The sequence below is a fragment of the Mirounga leonina genome, unplaced genomic scaffold (assembly GCF_011800145.1).
Source record: "Mirounga leonina isolate KUSES-001 unplaced genomic scaffold, KU_Mleo_1.0 Mir_165, whole genome shotgun sequence".
NCBI classification, from domain to species: domain Eukaryota; kingdom Metazoa; phylum Chordata; class Mammalia; order Carnivora; family Phocidae; genus Mirounga; species Mirounga leonina.
In genome coordinates this window covers 51,727,382-51,751,961 of record NW_023270415.1, presented here as the reverse complement: position 1 = coordinate 51,751,961, position 24,580 = coordinate 51,727,382, and the positions used below count along the sequence as shown (strand labels likewise).

Sequence of the window (24,580 nt, the reverse complement as noted above, 5' to 3'; positions counted from 1 at the left end):
AATACTTGAGTATTAAACCAGGGTCAACTATCTAGATGTAATAAAATTCCAAAGGAGTATAAATACCAATCTTACATGGGTAAGGATTCCTTTATTTTGCTATCCAAAATTTCTTTGTACATTGCAGCTGACATCACCTCTTCCATTGGACACATGATGCCATATTCCTCACAGCCATTCTCTTGAACCAAAGGGTCAGTTTTATGTGGATCAAACATTATATTATTTGGTGTTACTAGCAGCACACCACTGACTGTGCCCTAAGATGAAAAAAGAAAATGACATTTAATGCTCAAATTTTCAAAAAGTATTCTAGCTGTTTTTACTAATTTTCTTCAGATGTTAGGCCATCTGTTATATATAAAAGTAGTATATCCAAGCACTAAGACATTCTCATGAAAACATTTTTTCATTATGTTTTACATTAATTTGCATTCTGCTTCCTGTGTTGCTCCCTCACTACAGATACCAAATATAGTTTCATGTACACAAACAGGTTTAATAAATAATGTGTTGATAATTCAATCCAGTATTAAAGAAAAACAGCATAATCTCTTTAAAATGTCTTTTTAAAAAATCTCTGCTTCAACTGACTCTGTTAACTACCTAGCTATTTGACTTTGGGCATGTAAAGCTTCTGGGCCTCAGTGCCGTCATCTGTAAGAGTATCGGTAGATTAGATACTTCTAGGGTATATAGTAATCATTTTTAATTTAATCATGACAAGTTATGAAATTTTAAATACATTTATATAAACAGCAATATAAATATGAAGAATCCAGCCTCTTGTCTTAGAAATGAGCAAACTGAAGTCCACAGGAAGCCAATCTCACTAATTATTAGCTAATACTTACTGAAAGCTTTGTATGTATCATGTTTTACATACATTATTGTTCATTTGATCTTCACAAGCACAGCTATGAGATGATTACACAAATAGGAAAATTAAGGTTGTGAGAGGCTAGGAAACTTATCTTAAGTAATAAATAACATAGCTAACATAAGTGGTAGAACCAAGATTCAAAATCCAGGCAGTCTGTGCCTTTTACTTAAGTCCCTCCACATTCAAATCTAAACCACAGTCACTCCAACTCAGGCGCTAAATATTCCTTAATCCAATTTTTAACTCCTATTCTATATATTCTGTATGAAGAGCCATAAAGAATTCTAAAAATAAACTAAGTAGTTACTTCAAGGCTGTCCTGTCTTTTTATCTGAAGCTATTAAGGAAAAGAAAATAAATCCTGCTTGATTTGGTGTAACATCCTCCTTCAAAATCCATTTTCAGCTCTATAAATTTACCTGGCTTAACTTTAAGAACATAAAACTTAAGTTATGACAGACACTACTATTAAAAATGATCAAGAGGAAAAACAGAAAACTCTGGGAGAGTTTTTGGTCACCCATCTGGCAGAAAGTTACTGCAGATGTTCAAGATAATAAAACATCCTTATCATTTGTAGTAACTGCATACAATATCGGAAAGAAGCATATGCATATGTGTATGCATTTTGGTGGGAAAAAGGGAATCGATGTGAAACTCTAAACAGCATTTTTTTTTTTAGTTCAGACCACGGACTACCTAAATAAGGAGTAACTATATAAACCATGGCCTGATCATATTTTGATGGATATTTTAAGTAGATTCATATATATCAGGTTGTATTCCTGGATCACATGCCAACACAAGTCAAAGACAGATGGTGAGGTATGTTGCAGGGACATTTACATTGCTACGGATAATCCAAGAAATAGACAATCAAGAGTAGAGTATACACAATGTAAAAAATCTTAAAGGTTTCTGATTCTCTATCTTCCCTTACTCTATCTCACCTTCTATAAACTTAAGTTATTTGAGAAATAAAACCAAGTAATCAGTAAGAAGTAAGGAAAGCAAACATCAGGTCTCTGAAAGACCTCAGTTCATTCTTGGTTTCATAAATTTTATATAAGCATTAGTTTTAAATAATGGTATATTATTAGGTTCACTGGCGTAACATTACATACTATCTTTCACTTCAGAATATTTTTGCAAAGATAATGACTACTAGGTATATAGGATTGAGAAGGCCCAGTATTAATGATAATGCATTAACTCACTATACCTGTTAATACTATAATACTGCTACTTTTAGTAGTGTAACTACAGAAATCGTTTGAAAAGCCTCTCAAAATTGTGCTTCTACTTCTTAGAGTCGATGGGGCTTAAAGCCCTACCTCTTAACACTAGTCTGACCAATCTAGTAATGTTACTTTGCAGGAATTCACCCTTATTTGCTGCTATTGCAGATGTGCTAATGTATTCCTCAAGCTTCCTTCCCTGATTCTAGGTGGGGCTCTGAGGTATTCTGTCAGATGTTATTCTCTTTAAATCAAGAGCTGGCCATGAGAAACACTACTTCAACATAAAATTCACAAAAATCTTTTGACAAAGTAACTGCTCAAATTCAACTAACCAAGACCAAGTTTGAAATCATAAGCTCAAAATAAAATACTGTTTCACTCTTTTTTAAGGCTGTTTCATAAATCTGAACGTATTATCAGGAGCAAGAACGTATTATAGTAAGTGGTTTCCAATTAAAATATCTTCTTTTTTTTTTTATGTGCCTTGTTGAGCATTGCTGTTTTTTTATCACCATACATTACATCTTTAGTTTTTGATGTAGTGTTCCATGATTCATTGCTTGCGTGTAACACCCAGTGCTCCATTCAATACATGCCCTCTTTAATACCCATCACCAGGCTAACCCATCTCCCCACCCATCTTCCCTCTAGAACCCTCAGTTTGTTTCTCAGAGTCCATAGTCTCTCATGGTTCACCTCCCTCTCCGATTCCTGCCCCCCTTCATTTTTTCCCTTCCTATGAATGCTGTGAATTGTGTAAGACTAATGAATCACAGACCTGTACCTCTGAAACAAATATACATTATGTTAAAAAAAAAAAAGAAGATAAAATATCTTCTTAATCCATACGACCTTCAGAAACTTTAAGCACAGATTTCTCTTTAGTATTAGTAACTGCCAATTTCTTATGTGCAATTACTTGACTAATCTTCCATGGAGAATTTTTTCTATTAGAAAAGAAAGTGTCTGCTTTTTGTCCATTGACAGATGAATGGATAAAGAAGATGAGGTATATATACAACGGAATATTATGCAGCCATCAAAAGGAATGAAATCTTGCCATTTGCAACGACGTGGACAGAACTGGAGGGTATTATGCTGAGCGAAGTAAGTCAATCAGAGAAAGACATGTATCATATGATCTCACTGATATGAGGAATTCTTAATCTCAGGAAATAAACTGAGGGTTGCTGGAGTGGTGGGGAGTGGGAGGGATGGGGTGGCTGGGTGATAAGACACTGGGGAGGGTATGTGCTATGGCGAGCACTGTGAATTGTGTAAGACTGTTGAATCACAGACCTGCACCTCTGAAACAAATAATACATTATATGTTAAAAAAAAAAAAAAAAGAAGATAGCAGGAAGGGAAAAATGAAGTGGGGGAATCAGAGGGGGAGACGAACCATGAGAGACTACGGACTCTGAGAAAGGAACTGAGGGTTCTAGAGGGGAGGCGGGTGGGGGGATGGGTTAGCCTGGTGATGGGTATTAAAGAGGGCACGTTCTGCATGGAGCACAGGGTGTTATACGCAAACAATGAATCATGGAACGCTACATCAAAAACTAATGATGTAATGTATAGTGATTAACATAACATAATAAAAAAAAAGAAAAGAAAGTCTGTAAAAGTTACCACTTATACTACAATATTTCTTAAATATTAGAAGATAAAAAACTATGATTTGGGAGTACATCCCAGCAGAGAAAATAACTTCTACTGATCTTTTTTTTCAGTCTTAAGTCCACTGTAACCTATAATTTTGTTGATAAATTTCCACAATTTTTACATAAATAACCTTTATTATAATAAATCTATAGGAAGAGCCAGTATCCAGCAAATGTTCACCTTCCATGAACACCAGGCTGTAAGCTGCTCCTAACCCTGCGAATGACTTTATCTTTGCTTTGATACTTAAATAAAAATTTTATTCAAATGGTTACAACTGAAATTCTGCTTCTAGCCAAGAACTAATTTTGCCTAAAACTACTAAAACCACACACACACACACACACACACACAATACATGAAATGACTATTTTCAGCTACTGGAATGCTGGGCAATGATACCTGAATAAGGGAAAACAAAGAAAATGAACTCTATAAATGCCCCAGCATACTGAGTGGAGAGTTTCCAGGCCAGAGGCAGAGAAAGGAGAGATGAGCACTCCCAATTGAGAATGGTTTGGAGATCCACAGAAGGTCTTCTTTCAAGTTTCCAGCTGAGCACTGAATGCTACCTATATGTATGGCAACTATCCCAGGACGAGAAAAGCAGCAGCACTCAGAAGAAGCAGAGGAAACAATTCATAGAGTCAAGAGAGAAAGGAACAGCTAATATTCTTACCAACCACAGCAAAAAAACCTTATAATTTACAGGGCCCCAGAAAACTCAGAAGGGCATTGTCTCAGTAAAGGGAAAAACTAGCTATAGTTGCTTTGGTCCTGCCTGACAAAGCTTAAAACAAGCTATGTTATGATCAAACTGCTTCTAAAACACAACTGTATCACAGAAGATAGTACAAGTATATGTAGAGAAATATAAAAATAGCCAGCACCCAAGAAGATAATAACATTTATATCTGATATCCAGTTAAAGATTACTAGGCATGTAAAGAAAAATAAAAAAGTGACTCATCACAATGAGAAAAGTCAATTAAAAGGAAGAAACCCAGAAGTCAGAGCGAGAAATTAATTAGTACAAAGACATTAAAATAATTATTATAACTATATTCCATATATTAAAGAATATAGGATAGATTGTGCATGGTAGTTACGGACAAGGAAGATACACGAGAGCCAGTTTGAACTTACAGAGATGAAAAATATGCTCAATAGAATTAACAGCAAATTAGACATGGCAGACAAAACATTAAATAACTTAAAGGTATAGTAATTGAAATTGTCCAAAATAGAAAGAAAAAAAAAGAACAGAGTATCAATGAACTATGTTGAGACACAACATCAAGCAGCCTAATATATGCATAAGTGGAGTTCCCAAAGAAGAGGAGAGGATGGAGAAAAAAAATTTGAAGAAATATGACCCCAAATTTTCCAAATCTGATGAAAACTATAAACCAACAGGTTCAAGAAGTTGATTGAATCCTAAGCAAAACAAACAGAAAAATACACCAAGGCACATCATAATCCAATGGTTCAAAATCAGTGATAATGAGACTCTCAAAGATATGTACTCTGCAAACTACAGAACACTTATGAAAGAAATTAAAGAGGACACAAAGAAATGGAAAAACATGCCATGCTCATGGATTGGAAGAACAAACATTGTTAAAATGTCTATACTACCTTAAGCCATCTACATATTTAATGCAATCCCTATCAAAATACCACCAGCATCTTTTACAGAGCTAGAACAAACAATCCTAAAATCTGTATGGAATTACAAAAGACCCTGAATAGCCAAACAATCCTGAAAAAGAAAAGCAAAGCTGGAGGCATCACGATTCTGGACTTCGAGCTATAGTCATCACTACATGACTACCAAGTTGTAGTCATCAAGACAGTATGGTACTGGCACAAAAACAGACACACAGATCAACGGAACAGAATAGAAAACCCAGAAATGGACCTGCAACTCTATGATCAACTAATCTTTGACAAAGCAGGAAATAATACTCAATAGAAAAAAGACAATCTCGTCAACACTAGTGTTGGGAAAACTGGACAGCAACATGCAGAAGAATGAAACTGGACCACTTTTTTACACCATACACAAAAATAAATTCAAAATGGATGAAAGACCTAAATGTGAGACAGGGAACCATCAAAATCCAAGAAGAGAACACAGGCAGCAAACTCTGACCTCGGCTGTAGCAGCTTTTTCCTAGACATGTCCCTGGAGACAAGGGAAACAAAAGCAAAAATGAACTACTGGGACTTCAAGATAAAAAGCTTCTGCACAGCAAAGGAAACCAACAAAACTAAAAGGCAACCTACAGAATGGGAGAAGATATTTGCAAATGACATATCTAATGATAAAGCGTTAGTATCCAAAATCTATAAAGAACTTACCCAATTCAACACTCAAAGAACAAATAATGCAATCAAGAAATGGGCAGAAAACATGAACAGACATTTCTCCAAAGAAGACATACAAATGGCCAAAAGACACATGAAAACATGCTCAACATCACTCATCATCAGGGAAATACAAATCAAAACTGCAATGAAATACTACTTCACACCTGTCAGAATGGCTAAAATTAACAACACAAGAAACAACAGGTGTTGGCGAGGATGCGTAGAAAGGGGAACCCTTTTGCACTGTTGGTGGGAATGCAAGCTGGTGCAGCCACTCTGGAAAACAGTATGGAGGTTCCTCAAAAAGTTAAAAACAGAACTCCCCTACCATCCAGCATTTGCACTACTATTTACCCAAAGGATACAAAAATACAGATTCAAAGGGGTGCATGTACCCCAGTGTTTATAGCAGCATTACCTATAATAGCCAAACTATGGAAAGAGCCCAGATGTCCATCAACTGATGAATGGATAAAGAAGATGTGGTATTACTCAGCCATCAAAAAGATGAAATCTTGCCATTTGCAACAATGTGGATGGAGCTACAGTATATTATGCTAAGCAAAATAAGTCAGTCACAGAAGATCAAGTACAATATGATTTCACTCATGTGGAATTTAAGAAACAAAACAGATGAACAGATGGGAGGGCGGTAAAAAAAAAAAAAAAAAAGGGGAGAGGGAAACAGACCATAAGAGACTCTTAAAAGATAGAGAACAAACTGAAGGTTGATGGAGGGAGGTGGGGGGAGGTCTAGATGGGTGATGGCTATTGAGAAGGGCACTTGTCATGTTGAGCACTGGGTGTTGTACGTAAGTAATGAATCACTGAATCCTACCCCCTGAAACCAGTATTCCACTGTGTGTTGACTAATTAGAATTTAAATAAAAATTTGAAGGAAGAAAAAAGAGAGACTATCTTAAATGCAACCAAAGAAAACACAAATGTACAAAATACCAAATATAAAAATTGTAGAAGACTTCTCTTCAGAAACAGTGCAAGTCAGAAAATATTGGAGTTCTGAAAGAAACATCTTTAAAGTTCGAAGAGAAAAAGAAAACCATGTGGGACTTAAGTTGGTAACATACTATAGTTACTTTCTAAACAATATCTGGAGTTTATTATCCAATTCTGTGTTACTTTACTCCCTCTGCACACTACAAGTTCTTTGTTTAGAAAAGCAGCAAGGTGTGGTAGGATGAAACATGCATTCACACTGGGTTTGAATTCTTGCCATGATAGAGAAACCTTGGACCTTTTAACCTTTTCTGAAAGTTTTGTTGTTGTTGTTGTTGTTTTTCCTGTGAAGAAGGAACAGAATCACCAACTTCATAGGATTATTTTGAGTTGCTGAAATACTTAAAATACCTCATATAGTTTCTGGCATATAGTAAATAATAAATAGTAGTTATCTTCCTTTTGTGTGTTATACCAAGTTTGCAAGAGTTACCACTCCAAATAGTGCCCAGCAGTGGTCATTTTATACCAGCTTTTTGAAATATTCTACCAATAGCAAATCAGCTGTACTTTATTACAGTAAATTTATATCCCATTGCCTTTAACAACTGCAAAAGACCACCAGATTCTAAGTTATAAGCAAAGTCCATACTAACCTAAACTAGTATTTCCACTAGTATCTTCTTAAAATATTCAATCAGTTGCTGATGTTGATAACTTAAAATGCAAATGCCAAATTGTCATATTTCAGTAATAAATAAAGCACGATAAAAAATTTTTTCTGAAGTATTATTCATTACCTTGCCACTGGTAATATATTTGCAATTAATTTTAAGAAATTTCTCAGTAAATGCTTCTTCTTCCTCAGAAGTTGAAGATACAACTCGTGCAGGTCGAATACCAGTAAAAGTGGATAAGGGAGTTGCTTCTTTCAGGTGGACTACATCAGGATTCTTTAAAAAAATAATAATGATAAAGGCAGTTCAGAGAACTAAATAAAAATTAAATTAGCACATTATTAAAGCCAAATGAATAGCTTTCCCCGATTCTCATCACATTCTTGGAGGTCAGCTCAAAATATTCTTTTTTTTTTTTAAAGATTTTTTTTTTATTTGAGAGAGAGACAGAGTGTGGTGGGGGGAAAGGGGAGAGGCAGAGGGAGAGGGAGAACAGGGAGCCTGACACAGAGCTCGATCCCAGGACCCCAGGATCACAACCTGAGCTGAAGGTAGACAGTTACCCGAATGAGCCACCCAGGCACCCCTCACAATATTCTTACGTTAAAAAGAAATAGGAAAGAATGGCACTGTGTTCACATTCAATAAAGATCTCTAACAGAGCTTAAACTTTTATTTTCAATGATTTCTTAATGGGATATATATTTATGAATCATCTGTAAAATGCTGAAAACTACATCTCTTGTACCTGCACACTACATGAACACACACACTCAGTTGTTCCTGAATTTAATATATCCCTCAGGTGCTGGGAGCAGAGAAAAGATGGAGTGCTTGTCTGTGATACTTAGGAATTCAGCCAAACTCATTTCACTGGAAGAGCCATTTAAAATGTTAAGCTACAAAGAGTTTATCAATACCATTGTATAAAGTATTAATTGGTTAGATCACAGATTCTTGACTTTTTTTAATGCCATGGACCATTCTCACAGTGAAGCCTAAGGACCTCCTTCTCAGAATGTTTTTTGAATACTTAAAATATAGGATTACAAAGAAAAACAATTATAATGAAACATAATTATCAAAACATTTAAAAATTAGTTATATTTTTTATTCATAGTTATAATAGTTATATATAGTTGATACATATATCCTTCCTTATTAAACATGAAATAATAAAATCTAGTGTTGACTGATAATTATAATTTTGAACTATATGGCTATAAACAGTATTTTTGATATCTACAACTCTAAAATGATTTGAAAATATCTGTGAGTTCTACTGGGGACAAAGTCACAGGTATACATGGTGCTACTCTACAGTTTATATTCTTAATTTGAAAAAATACTATATTTCATTTAAAATTGTTTCAAGTTCACAGACCCCTAGAACTCATGGGTCCCCCCAAAGTTCAACATTCTCTACAATGTAGAAGGCTAGACAAATGTCTTTTATTCTTTGTCTTAAATACCTCCAGAGGCATTTTATAATTCCTGAGTAAATGAACAGTGCCTTATAGAATAGTTTTCATAGTACCAAGGTTCTTCAGAGCTTTGAGCTAAAATCCGGCACTTTGTGACAGATACCCAATAGTTCTGACTTGGCCTTTTGAAATAATAAACAAGAATACCTTCTCTTCAATCTCAAAGACTTCAAGATACTTGAAAAGCACTCTCAAATTTTAACATAACTTTTTCTACTTCACTAAATGGATCTAATTCCTTAAGTCTATATGAGGACAAAATTTGAGACTTCCTTTCTAAATTTCATTATCTCTCTCCTAATAGATACCCAATAGATATTTTTTGAAGGAAGATCAGTACAGAATACTGCAAAACAACTATATTTAACATACTATGATTATACCTTAAAAAACCTAAATGGAATTAGATTTTAACAGATGCATGACACTGTTTAATCATTAATATCTATTAACAAAGTTCTCAATCTTTCCATTTTATGATAAAAACTAGTAACTTTATACTCATCCTGTTGTCTCTGGTAATTACTATACTTGAGTTTTGTATGATACATAAATTCATTCAGCACAGATCATTTAAAAGGAGATGTTAGCAACAATAATATTAATGGACATTTATGAGTATGTGTTATGTTTAAGTGTTATACGAACCATTTCATTTAATTTTCAAATCATTCATATTAGGTATATACATTATTACCTTAATTTTAAAGGACACTTATGGTTAGCCAAGTTCAGTAACTTGCCCAATGAGTAAGATGAAGCCGATACCTAAAAACCACATTATCAACACTTGAACTAGTGAGCTTCACTGCAATACTTACACCTTCCCTTTCAAATATTTTTCTAAACAATTGATAAATGTGTGAAGGGAATAAAAGCCAGTTCCAGAGCCACTGGAAGGCCCTCTGCAAGCTGGCACAAAGCTATCAACAAATTTTATGACTGTTCAGTTACTGCCAGTTGACAACATTACCTACTATGTAACCTAATCATTCACAAAAACTGTATCAAGAAACACTGTCAAATGCTTTCCTTATATGAAGATATACCTCGTTGAACAACATGATCGCTTAGGTTCCCTCAAAGTCTCAAATTCTACAACTCAGTATCTATAGCAATCCCGATTTGTCAGTGTAATCCTATTAAAAAGAATACATGAGATTAGCTTAGTAAATGCTCGAAGTATAGCACATAAGCACGTAAGTGTACATTTCTTAAAGAAAAAAAAAAAGCAACGTTCAGAGGGATTGTAATTAGATCTCTTTATAACTTACATACATGTGTATTAGCACCCAAAATATCAGTATCTCTATGTAGCTGGTTTTGATTGGTGTTTATAGATATAGATTCTGATTTTTAATGCAGTGATTTTGAAGCTCCTGAGTGCTTTCTGAGGTTTCTTTGTGCAATTCTGTTTTAGCCACTAGGGACAGAAAGGTGCTTAAAAATACAGAAGTATAGATATTTATCTAGTGAGCCTCAATCATTGCCCCAAATGTTCAAATGTGCAAAAGCAAAGCATCACTAGAACAGGTGAAGCAAAAAGGTTGACTTACGGTCATTTTTTTTTGGTACAATATGATTAAATAGTATACATTATGATTTTTCCAGCTGTAACGTGGTAATAAAGACCATGGGCTCTGGACCAGAGTACCTGGGTTGGAATCCTAACTCAGCTACCAGCTAACTGAAGGAACTTAGATACTTAACCTCTCTCCCTCAGTTTCCTTATATGTAAAATAAACACTGTTACTGGTCAGGTACTAGAAGAAACAGATGGCACATCAACTTGAGTTAATTTAAAGAGTTTAAAAATGGAACTATTTACAAAGATATTATGCAGTGAATACAAAAATTCAGGGCAAACAACAGAGGAGTCCTTATCACCCACAGGCCTAAAGGGGAGAAACAGATACCGCAGAGACAGCAGGCTATGTGTCTGATGAGAGGAGAGGTTGAAGCATGTTGCCACTCTGAAGTGACCTTGCAGGAAGGGAGCTAAGAGAATAAATATGCCCCCTCTTGCTCCTTTTCTCTCAGAAAGACCAAAATTAAGAGAAGCAAAAGGTCAGGGGAACCCACTGATGTAGTCTAAAGCCCAAAGGAGGGTGTAGAATGGGTCTACAGGAGAAAACAGAAATAGCCAGGACAAGTGCTATATCTCCTAAGTTTGAGGTTAGGAATAAATGACAATACTTTTAAAGTACTTAGAATTGTACCTGACACATGGTAAATTTTAGCCATTTATTATTTATTTACTTACACTGGTTCTATCTCCTTCTATGTTTCTTCATCAATATGTGAAGAAAAAATGGGTAAAAACTGTTTGACCCTGGAAATTCTCAAAGATAGTATTTTTATGTGGAAATAAATTATTCAAAAAAACCCACTGGGATCCTTTATGCTAACAAAGCCAGGAACATAATATTTTAGCCTCCATGGTAAGCCACTACACAGCTGAACTGCAAAGAAACTTATGGGTGATTATTAGAAATATAAACTCTGACAATTTCTGGAAAAACATGCAACAATTCTAATAAACATTTTAATCACTGTAATACAAATATGAGTTATATTTAATAAAACATAAGATCCTTGCTTCTAAGGGACTTAGAATGGGAGACCTAAATCCAATAATTATATATGGAGATATAAACACTAGAGATACGTAAAAGTTATATAGGAATATTTTATCTTGTGAATCTAGTAATAAATATATTTCTAGGTAGAAAACAAAATACAACTAAAGTTTAAAAATTACTGTTCAAAAAAATTACTTCTAACTATTGCCTATAATCAGATAGCAGGTGATAACTATCATCCAGGGAAAGAGGAAACTTCAAGAAGTCAATATTTCTTAACTCCTTCCTGGATCCATCCTAGGGAGAAAAAAAATGTATTCATATAACCAGTCATATTAGAGATACTATTCATATGACCAGTCATATTAGAGGATACTTTCTGGGCATCTCTGGCAGCAGCTGAGTAGTTACAGATTAAAAGGTCATTCATATAGCTTTATTATTCTTTTCCTCTCTTCCACTAACATGGCAAAAGTGAGGAAGAAAGCATTTTCACATAGGAGAAGGCCTGGCTTTGTTGCTTTAGCATTCTCTTCTTTTTTGATATTACGCCTTCAAGAAAGCTAGTTGGTAAGATTTGGGTTAAAGATGAGGGATGGAAAAGGACCCCACAGCGTTTTAGTCAGGCAGGATGCTACACAGTCAAGTTTTCACAGTTCTGCTTTAAGGTTTGAAAAAGAAAGTAAATGGGGGCGCCTGGGTGGCTCAGTCGTTAAGCGTCTGCCTTTGGCTCAGGTCATGATCCCAGGGTCCTGGGATCGAGCCCCACATCGGGCTCCCTGCTCAGCGGGAAGCCTGCTTCTCCCTCTCCCACTCCCCCTGCTTGTGTTCCCTCTCTCGCTGTGTCTCTCTCTGTCAAATAAATAAATAAAATCTTTAAAAAAAAAAAAAAAAGAAAGTAAATGAACCTAAGCCTACGTTGCTCTCCTTTGTTGTTGCACAGCTTATGAGTACAGCAATTTGTAAGTGTCATGGGACAATGGCATGGCCATGTTCAAAAACGTATTCTTATATCATTTGGTCCAGCAAGACCTACTCATTAGAACCTGACTTCTGCTATCATCAACAGATATTATGCAGTGAATACAAAAATTCAGGGCAAACAACAGAGGAGTCCTTATCACCCACAGGCCTAAAGGTCTGGAGAAACAGATACCTCAGAGACAGCAGGCTCTGTGTCTGATGAGATGAGAGGTTGAAGCATGTAATATATTCCTTTCATGTGACTGCATTCTAAAGTACAGCGCTGATGTATTTATACAAATAAGATATCCAACAAATAAATATTTGAAAATGACCCCACTTCTCTCACTGTCTCACACCCAAATACACACTAAAAGTCCCTGGGCAAGGAGAAGAATAGTTATTAGTATATCATGTACTTTACTCCATGAAAGAAGTGGAGCTAGTTTAATACTAGAGCTTAGCAACTAATAATGTCTAATAATTTATAGGCAAATTAATATTAATGATTTGTATTTTGTTACCCATAGGTCATTCGGTATCTTAAATTCTGAGTGCAAATTGGGGCAGAAAAAAAAGGATGCCTCCTAAAGTAGGGAAGGCAACACACATGACTCTCCCACAGTAATCTAGCCATTTAATAGAGGAATAGCCTTTTATGTGTAAACAGAATCATTAGGTCATAAAAAAATGGGAAATTATGATTAGTGTTAATTTACATAAAAAAGGCAAAAAACAGAATTCTTTTCAGAGAGATTTTAATCAAAACTATTAAATACAGTTTGGTTCTTTAGAATTCATTTGTAAAATGTAACTTATATAGAACATTCCTTAAAAATGCTAGGTAAATTAATCCACTATTAATTACTCAGACTACTTGGAAGAATGATTAAGATGATAAGTTTTTTTTAAAAGGTAGTGTATCAGGGGCATCTGGGTGGCTCAGTCAGTTAAAAGGTCATTCATATAGCTTTATTATTCTTTCCCTCTCTTCCACTAACATTGCAAAAGTGAGGAAGAAAGCATTTTCACATAGGAGAAGTAGTGAGTCCCTCATTGCATCGGACTGCCTGCTCAGCTTCTCCCTACAGTCGGCTTCTCCCTCTCCCCCTCCCCCCTGGCTTGTGCACTCTCTCTCTCTTTCAAATAAATAAAATCTTAAAAAAAAAAAAAGAAAGAAAGAAAAAGAAACTCAAGAGTTCTAACTACTATATAAATAGAGAAAACTGAAATAAAAATCAAACAGGACATGGACTTCCTATCGTGTTACTGTCATGCTTATTAGGTAAAACTCCTTCCTTAAATTATTATATGGTATTTATAAGAGAGAGTTGATGAATATCTGGACCACCACCAATAACAACAGTAAGTTAATTTAAGCTGTCTGGTTTAATAAGAATGTTCCCTTTAAAAACAGAAATTTATAAATTTATGTAGCAAAATAAAAAAGGGAAAATTTTTCTTAACCATAGTCAAAGCAGGATAAAAAAGCATGATGATATACACATACACAGTGACATTTCTTCATAGCTATCTTTGAAAAGTAGGGACACTTACAGTGGCCTTATCAAATTCAGCCTCAGAAGATGTTGGTGACAGAGGACTTATTGGGCTTAGAGATGGAGAGCTCTCAACACTAGAGACATATTCAGGATCAGGAACATATAAAACCTGCAAGAAAGCATTCATATAAAGATTCAGTCAAGCTGAAATATTAATAATTGAATGGTGTTCTATAAACAAGTACCATTAACAATGATCTTCACCAATAGAAAAAATAAAAATCTTCAAATTCAAAGAATATTTACTACCATAATAATTCTAATGAAGTAAAAAAAGATTTAAATTCAATTTAGACAAGTTTGATAATAAGTACTATCAAAGATAGGGTGGGGAAAGAGTAATTCTCATGTACTATGGGTGCTCCTCTTAGAGGACAATTTGGTAATAGCTGGCAAAATTTAAAATGCACCTATCATTTAACTCAGCAATTTTACTTCTAAGACTTTACAGAAATGCCTGCATATAAAAGACAGATGTAGAAGAGTGTTCCCAACAGCAATGTTTATAATAACAAAGGAGATGAAACAGTTTAAAGCTTACTGTGCTTTGTTAATATATCAATATAGTGCAATACTACCTACACATGAAAAAGTCTGAGGTCAAGCCTTACTTAAATAAAACATTTTCTAATAATCAAAGTTAAATTTTTTAAAAAAGGGAAAGGCTAGAATATTTCTGGAAGAGCATACAAACTGTTAATGTGGTTGCTTCTGGAAAAGGAAACTGGAAGTCTGAGATGGGATAATTTTGAATTTTTTTTATCATGTACATGTATTGCTTTGAATATTATAATAAGCTCTTTAAAATTACATTTGAAAAGGTAATTCACAACTATTTTCAATCTTAGTAATCTTCAATTACTAAGAAAAATTAATACAGGTATAAGTGACCATTTTCTCTTCTAGAGACAATATGATTTGTTCAAAGCATGCATAAAATTATTCTTAAATTTTCTATTGTCAACTATACTGCAGTGGATACTTTGTCTTGCTACTGAATGCTTCTAAACACCAATGCATTAAAAAAAGATACCTGTCCAGTAACAACTGCTCGGGAGAATAACTTATTTAATTGAACAAGTTCGTTGGGCGTTGTATCAAATTTCAGGGCTATACTATTCAAAGAATCCCTTGATTCAACCTGTTTGAAAGAAAAAATAAATTATTTGAATCTGTTAAAACAGAAAAACTAAATTATGAGGTTTAATATTATGAAGATGTCTGTGGACCAATCTCACATTTGATTAACAAGTGGTATTTTCCATCTTTAGATACAGGTTAACTTGAGAAATTTTGTGCTTTGTTAGCAAATGGCCTCAACCTATTATGATACAGTGTATATGCTTTATCATAGTATATCACAATTATATGTGGGCCTCTACTTCAAGTAATTTCCAAATACAAAATATAATTTACAAAACACAAATGATTTTTATTTTACAAAGGCTCTAAAATACATTATTCCTTTAAATAGTTTCTAAAACATATGGAACCTAGAAACATACAAATTTTATTTTAGCAAAGTATGCCTGTATCAACCTGAAAATGCTATTCTAACTGTCTTTACGTATACATCTTATCATTTAAATATATAAATCAGAAAACATTTCGCAATCTGCTTCTAAACCACTAATATCCTTTAATGATCTTATTTACAGAAATCTTAAATTATGGGATTTTGCCAATTACCCTGAAAGAAAAAGTCACTTGATCAGTCATATTCCTTTGGAGTCCTCTACACAAGCCATTATGACAGCTGTGTAGGATAAAATTAAGTGCAACTAAATGGTTTTTAGTGCACAAGGGATTTACAATCTAGTTGGAAAACAGGAAAAGACAAAAAAAGATTATATGAGATGAAGAGCAATTTAAATGAAACAACAAATATAAAACAAGTTCTGAGTATGGATAGTATACCATATTTGCTCCAAATTGTCCAGGAAAGACTATATTAAAATGATTTAAAAGCTAGATTTTGAAGAAGGATTGGAATTTGAGAAGTAGAGAGAAGGGAAAGAACATTCAAAGTGAAGTGAAGAGCATAGGACTGACATGTTAGGAGACAGAAAAGTACAAAATACTTTCTGTGTGATACTATTTCTTCCTCCCCAAACCACCCAGAGTACACTAATGAGTTTAGGATTTTAGGAAGGTTACTAGAGTTAATTCTCAAAAAGCATGAGATTGGAAAGGCATTTAGAATTAGGCTATAGAAGACTTTGAAAGTCAGGAAAAATAGGTATGTATATAATGTAAAAAAACAATAAATATATAGTTTTCCTTTAAGGGTTATATAAAACGAAATTTGTGACAAATACATAGGATAATAATTGAATAGTTCTGTTTCCTTCCTTTTATGCAAACTTTCTCATCTGTGTAATGAGATGATCTATCACTTACCCTATTGGGATAATATACGTAGAAGCTCTCTGTAAACAAATTTTATTTTGCAGTAACATCTGTAAGTTTACAAAATACTTTCATATTATCTCATATTTTATCCTCACAATGATCCTATTAAATGGGGGTGATGAAAGTAATAAAAGACGCCAATAGTTATAAAGCAAAGAAGTTATATGGCCTGAGTGACAACAGGTCTAGGATTAATGAGGCAAGAGAACAAATGCAGAAAAATCAACTTAACACTACTGCAGTAAATGAGGTTAAAAGTAATAGAAATGTAAAAAGAGATTAAGGTATATAAGGTTTCCAAATAAGACTCGAGAAAGCAATCATGGAATGAATGAGGTTGTGACGATGGTAGTTGTAGTAGTAGCAGGTCAGGGGAGCAAATGGCAATAAGCAACTGATGTTGAATCTCAAAATTCCAATCTGGATGAATAACAGACTGAAGGGAAACGAAAATAAGAAAATCAAGCACTGGACAAGGAATGGAGAAACTGGTAAAAGGTTTGCTACAGTTTGTTAAGTATCAAATGAAAGCAGGAAATACAAGCATCTAGAAAGGTAGGAATAGAAAAAAATTGGAGTCTCACTCCACATAGTTTATACAGTAAAGTTCTTAAGATCTCTAAGTAATAGAATTTAAATGGAAAAGTGAAAAGAAACAAGGGACCACTTACATTCAGAATCAAGAAGAATAGAACAGCCAGTAAGAGATAGAAGATAGAGTAAAACTGACAGCAAGAATACCAGGGCAATGAAGGATAATGATGGCAAAATGTAGTCCAATTAGTTTCAAGAACAAATAGAGGGAAAATGGGAGATATACTCAAAGAAATGATGGGTGATAATCTTCCAGAACTATGAATGATATACTCCTCAGACTGAAGAAACACAGTAAGTAAAAATTTGTCTGAATCAGGACTTATCACAATGGTACTGTAGAACTGTAAAGAAAAAAGGGAAAACTTCAAAAACAATCTTAAAAAGAGAAGACTGCCTAGAAATGAATAAAAATAAAAAGGCAACAGAGGGACATAAGAAAGTGGATTACAACACTGAAAGCGCTGTCAGAAAACAACTGTCAACCTGATGATCTATAGACAGGTCAACTACCAGGAATGAGGGTGCAGTAAAGACTTTCAGACATTGCCTGATTATCCATTCCCAGATCCTCACTGAAAACAACTGTTAAGAAAAGTAAAACCAGGAAGAACGAACAATGAGCAAAAAGCAACAAAGGAAAGGCCCCTGGGTTTGATAATTAGAAATTCATTAATGTCCTTGGAAATGGCTCTTTCATTAGAAAGGTATACAAATATTAAGTTAACTAGGAAGAAAATGATAATGTATAGCATTTTCAAGGTCTACTTTTGATTCCCACTGAAAGTGATTTCATAATTAAAAACAATATGTATGTGTGTTTATATATATGACTTTAATTTTAAAGCTATGTAAATACAATGACTGATTTATACTCTATTTAGGTGGTATGAAATATATTTAAGCTAGATCATAAATATTTCAGAACAAATTCTGAGAGTACATTATGGTATCAAAAATTTTATTTTAAGAGAATAGAGAGGAAATATATTTTTTCCTAAATATAAAAATGTTATATAAATATTTTATATAAAGATGTTATACGAAAATTTTATAAAACTATAATAAGAATAGAAGACAATAAAATCGTACTCAGTTCTAGAAATACACTTCTTTCTTTCTTCTAGGATTTGGCATAGGGAATAAACAAATAATTAAAAAATAGGGCGTAAAAGTCTAAACAAAGACCTGCAAGAGGATGTTTTATAACTTTTCTGGTTAACACTTGGTTATTTCTAAAAGGTCAATTATAACATTAAGAAAAAATATAATTTCAAGTTTCAATTACTCCCCCTATAAAATAATGGTTCTTAATTTAAATTTACTTTGTTATAGATAACACAAGTTTTATTGAATTACAAGAAAAGAATGGTAAACTCCTAAATTCAAAACAAACTAAACATTTACAATTCCTCATAATCACAGGATTACATGTGTAAATAACATCTTATGCCTCATGCCTATAATCTTATGCCTGAATAAACACTAATGAATACATCAAATTACATGACCCATTATTTTACTGTTTGAACTTATTTTCTCAATTTCTCAATCATGCAGAGAAGGTATAAGCACATTCAATTTAAGCTTATAATATACTTTAAGATTCTTTCGATGGTAAAAATAATTCTACCCTAAATATCTGGGTCCCAACTTTTTAAAAAAATACTTAAAATCTCAAATTATCAATTATACAACATATGGAAATAAAGAGTAAACCAAGTTTTTGACATTTTTTCCAATTTTAAGGATACATGGAAAATAATCAAAATCAAACCAAGACTGGAAGGTTTCATGATGACACAAATGCAGAGATTGTTTAAAACTGCTCTTTGCTTCTTAATGCAGTTGTAACATATTAGAAAAACACAAAATAATAACACAAAATTAAGGTCAGTTAAAGAACTGCTTATAATTTTGTTAACATTATGTAAATAAACAATATTCATATGTAATCAGGTAAGCATTACACCACAGACTAAAGTGGATTTCTCACTTTAGTTTTCCACAGTAACCAGAAATGTAAAAAGTTGACTGAGAGAGATTTGAAGGTCATTTGAAAAACACAGAAAATAGTTCCAATTCAAAGCCAAACAAACTTAGCCATAAATCAGTGCAAATAATCATGATGTGAGAGGTTATTCTGGAAAGATAAATGTCAATTTATCTTCTAAGTATTCTACCTGCCATTTTCATTATTCTTAACACTGCTGGGAATATAATGAAGATCACATTTCTAAAAGAGTAAATGTTTTCCTAAAAGCCTAATCTAATAAAAATTATTAGAACACAGGAATTTTGACTCCCCATAAATTACCATCTATATCAAATTAAACTTGCTGGGATAACTGTCTTTCTATCACACAATAAAATTTCTCTTTAAGGAAAAATAAAACCTAAAATATAATTAAGAACTTAAGTATTATTAATAAAACAGTTACTGAATGGCAAGTATTTTTGCAATAAGACAATTAACAATCTTTGTTTTATTTATTATAATATAAATGAAGAATGTCTTAAGTAACACTCTTGCAAAGACAAGTCAGTCTTTTCAAAAGCAAATAACTTACTGTATACTCAATAGTTCCTTTAGGTTTCTGAAAGGACATTCGTCTCCCATCTTTCTTGTCTAAGGTCTTCTTCTGGCCAGTGTCTGAAAGAAAATGAGGTAAAATTCCTATTAAATTCATTTTCTTTTCAGAGCAATGTCAAGGACTGCTAACTAGAGCTCACTGGGCAGTTATCTACTAGACTTAGTACTACTACAGCTTGCTCCCTGGGATTCTCTGCTCTAAAATGCAACCAACTGTTGAAAAAGGAAATGTATCTTCTTGCTTGCTTGCTTTAGGAACTGACCAGTATGAGACACTCTAGTAACTGGAAGTCAACTCAAGGGGCGCCTGGGTGGCTCAGTTGTTAAGTGTCTGCCTTCGGCTCAGGTCACGATCCCAGGATCCTGGGATTGAGCCCCGCATGGGGCTCCCCGCTCTGTGGGAAGCCTGTTTCTCCATCTCTCACTCCCCCTGCTTATGTTCCTTCTCTCGCTGTGTCTCTGTCAAATAAATAAATAAAATCTTAAAAAAAAAAAAAAAAAAAGGAAGTCAACTCAAAACATAAGCAACGGTCAGCGAAAGGATTATTTTATTTTTTAAAGATTTAATTTATTTATTCATGAGAGACAGAGAGAGGCAGAGGGACAGGCAGGCTCCCCACTGAGCAGGGAGCTTGATGTGGGACTCCATCCCAGGACCCCAGGATCATGACGCGAGCCTAAGGCAGACCCTTAACCATCTGAGCCACCCAGGCACCCCATGGATTATTAAGTTTTATTAAAAACTGAATTATGGATCATTTCTTTCAACCTATCTAACTTGATTACAATTAACTATATATTTGAGGATATATATTATTATTACTATTCATTATTATTATAAACCAAACCATGTTTGAAAAATGTAACATTAGTCCTCACAGGAAAAAATAACTCCACTAGGTATTTTTCACTTGCTTACCAAGATATTTCACTTGAACTTGTTATTATCACTGAGATTATGGTATCTGTTTCACTTTAAATTTTGCATTAGTCCTAACCTTCTCATCTATACTTCATGTAACAATCATTACACTGAATTGATAAATACCACTCCTATCTAAATAATTTAAAATAATTAAAATCAATCTCAAAAAAACTCAAAACTGAGTAAGATAGTGAATGGAAAAATGCCATAGTCACCCTCAATATTCTACAAGGCTAAAATGATAGTTGTCAAAGAAATTAGTAAGTGATCCGAAGGGGTAGGTGCACCCCAATGTTTATAGCAGCAATGTCCACAATAGCCAAACTATGGAAAGAGCCAAGATGTCCATCGACAGATGAATGGATAAAGAAGATGTGGTATATAAATACAATGGAATATTGTGCAGCCATCAAAAGGAATGAAATCTTGCCATTTGCAATGATGCGGATGGAACTGGAGGGTATTATGCTGAGTGAAATAAGTCAATCAGAGAAAGACATGTATCATATGATCTCACTGACATGAGGAATTCCTAATCTCAGGAAACAAACTGAGGGTTGCTGGAGTGGTGGGGGGTGGGAGGGATGGGGTGGCTGGGTGATAGACATTGGGGAGGGTTATGTGCTACAAAGAGCGCTGTGAATTGTGTAAGACTGTTGAATCACAGACCTGTACCTCTGAAACAAATAATACATTATATGTTAAAAAAAAAAAAGAAGACAGTAGGAAGGGAGAAATGAAGGGGGGGAAATCAGAGGGGGAGACGAACCATGAGAGACTATGGACTCTGAGAAACAAACTGAGGGTTCTAGAGGGGAGGCGGGCAGGGGGATGGGTTAGCCTGGTGATGGGTGTTAAAGAGGGCACGTACTGAATGGAGCACTGGGTGCTATACGCAAATGAATCATGGAACATTACATCAAAAACTAATGATGAGGGGCGCCTGGGTGGCTCAGTTGGTTAAGCGACTGCCTTCGGCTCAGGTCATGATCCTGGAGTCCCTGGATCGAGTCCCGCATCGGGCTTCCTGCTTGGCAGGGAGTCTGCTTCTCCCTCTGACCCTCCCCTCTCTCATGAGCTCTCTCTCATTCTCTCTCTCTCAAATAAATAAAATCTTTAAAAAAAAAAAAACTAATGATGTAATGTATGGTGATTAACATAACAATAAAATTTAAAAAGAAGAAAAAAGAAATTAGTTCTACCCAACCCCAAATAATCTAGAAAATATCTTTCATTTGTTCTCCCTCTATCCAATCTTAATTGAATTCTGATCATACTAGAGTTTGTTTATATGTAACTAATTAGCTCAGTTGGGTGAACAGTTCTAACAAAGCATTAATAATAAAAATAATAAGTATGAATACCAAAAAAGTCAGTTTGTTTCACAATGCTTAAAAAAGCTCTCCTAAAACCTTCCTGGATCACCTAAGTCTCTGTTATTAATCATATAGCATCTGTATGTCTCCTTCATAGCACGTGGCTCAGTTTTAAGTTTCTATCTCTTTTTAAGTCCTTCCGCTATATGGCAACCTACAAAATACTGTGCTTGCTTTGTTCCACATTGCCTCCTCTGAAGCAACAACTTAAACTATACCTAGAACTATCACAATTCTCATAAACCGTCATTAATTTTTCCATAAAGAAAAGCAAAGAATTATGGTTCAACCATTATGCCCGAGGGCAATGAATTTTATATATATATCCCCTACTCTTATTTCCTAAATATTTACAGAATTCTTAAAAGCTGGGAAGGAATAAAAGATAAAAACTCAGAAAAACAGCAAAGATTTTGATCAGACAATTAAGAGAATATAAAAATGGTGCTTAAACATGTAAAAATATTTTTAATCTAACTCATAACTACAGAAATGCAAATGTGAATTACACTGAGATAGAATTCCTCACCTATCAGATAGGTAAAAATTCAAAAACCTAACTAAATATTGTTTGGCTATAAAAAAACAGCATTCTTCTATATTTATGGTAGGAATGCAAAATGATATAATGCTTATGGAAAGGAATATTATTTTTGCTTATTGTAATCCACTTTTCCTCCAAAGAACAGCATATATTTAAATTTGATTTTCTTACGATAAAACATTAAACTATTTTAAATCTAAACAATTTAAAAAGTTTTAAATAGTAATTTCTGCTCTTTCATAAACAGCAGAGGGAGCCAAAACATTATCCTCATTTTGCTGTTTAAACTTAAGCAATGCAAAGTACAATTACAGATAACTTTTAACTAGTAACATATATCCATCCTTAACTGATTTTAGGAATAACCATTAGTCTACATTACTTTGCCTAACTGAAGTTTTTCAATTTGTGTTTCATAATATCCCAAGAATTCATTAAACATTTAATCACAATGAAGTTTGCAATTGCTCTCATTTTCAAGAGTTCACCATGGAATGCAGTTCAGAGCAAGAAAACCAATATATTAGCTTTCTATAAACTTTAAAACAAATTGAAAGTATCCACTTTAATAATTTAGAATTATATATTACTTTAATGTTTATTATAAAAACAGTTCTAAAGGTTAATAACCAATGTTAAAACATTTACTCATAAATATAATTACCAGAGTACAATGAAACAAACTGATCATTCACTTCTATCAGTATGAAAATACAATCACATAATCACAATATTTGAGACTTTCTGAAAATGAGCACAGTTGCTACCTAGCCCAGTCTATTATTGGGTAATTGTAATACCTTTTTGATTTTTATTTATTTATTTATTTATTTTTAAAGATTTTATTTATTTGACAGAGAGAGACACAGCGAGAGAGGGAACACAAGCAGGGGGAGTGGGAGAGGGAGAAGCAGGCTTCCCACTGAGCAGGGAGCCGGATGCGGGGCTCGATCCCAGGACTCTGGGATCATGACCCGAGCCAAAGGCAGCCGCTTAACAACTGAGCCACACAGGCGCCCCAATACCTTTTTTAAAGAGAGTTGCCAGCATAAAAGAATCTAGACAGTGAGTATGGAGAGGAGAGGTCTTATTCTTCTTCCCCACAAAAGTTATTACAGTTTAGAAATATATACATATTTGTGATTTATTTAACAATCAAAATAATAAACATTTATCAAGTGCTCAGTATATGCCAGCCACTGTTCTAAGTACTTCACATTTATTACTTTACCTGATTCCTCAACCCTATAAAAGTAGGTATCATTATTATCCATTTTACAATCTAAGAAAATGAAGCACATTGTTGGTTATTGCGATTGGGGAAATGTTACTGGCATCTAGTGGGTACAGGCCATGGATGCTGTTAAACATTGTGTGTTAGACAATGTACAGCACATTCCCCTCACAACAAAGAATTCTCTGTCCCAGATTGTCAATACTATTAAGGCTGAAAAGCCTTTCTATGTACCCAGCACCTTATATTATGTGTGGCATACAGTAGGCATTCAGTAAATTTTTGATAGGTAAATGGATATATAAAACTTCCCCCAAGATACAATTATCTCGATATATTGAAAAGAGCAAGGGACTTCGATTTTACTCTATCATTACCAGAAGCGCTTACATGTAATCTAGAGCAATAAAGTCCCATTCTAAGATGAATCCTACAAACTTCGATATTCTGTGTTTTAATAATTTGGTCCAAAATATTTTATAACTTCTAATTTCTTCTTTTGACATTAGAGAATA

General features: G+C 34.0%; 1 protein-coding gene across 13 annotated transcripts in view; it reads right to left on the bottom strand.

Moving 5' to 3' along the window:
* Positions 1-24,580, bottom strand: part of OXR1 (oxidation resistance 1) — a 353,292-nt gene that overhangs the window by 42,121 nt on the left and 286,591 nt on the right. For 7 of the 13 annotated variants that reach the window (XM_035011740.1, XM_035011743.1, XM_035011737.1 and 4 more), the window contains 5 exons: positions 19,964-20,046; positions 15,421-15,528; positions 14,383-14,496; positions 7,920-8,072; positions 76-260 (listed from right to left, as the gene is read on the bottom strand). In XM_035011740.1, the coding sequence (XP_034867631.1) occupies positions 76-260; positions 7,920-8,072; positions 14,383-14,496; positions 15,421-15,528; positions 19,964-20,046 (643 nt within the window). Of the gene's footprint in view, positions 1-75; positions 261-7,919; positions 8,073-14,382; positions 14,497-15,420; positions 15,529-16,076; positions 16,203-19,963; positions 20,047-24,580 lie in introns of all 13 variants that reach the window. The other 6 variants (XM_035011734.1, XM_035011732.1, XM_035011735.1 and 3 more) reach the window with 1 other exon arrangement.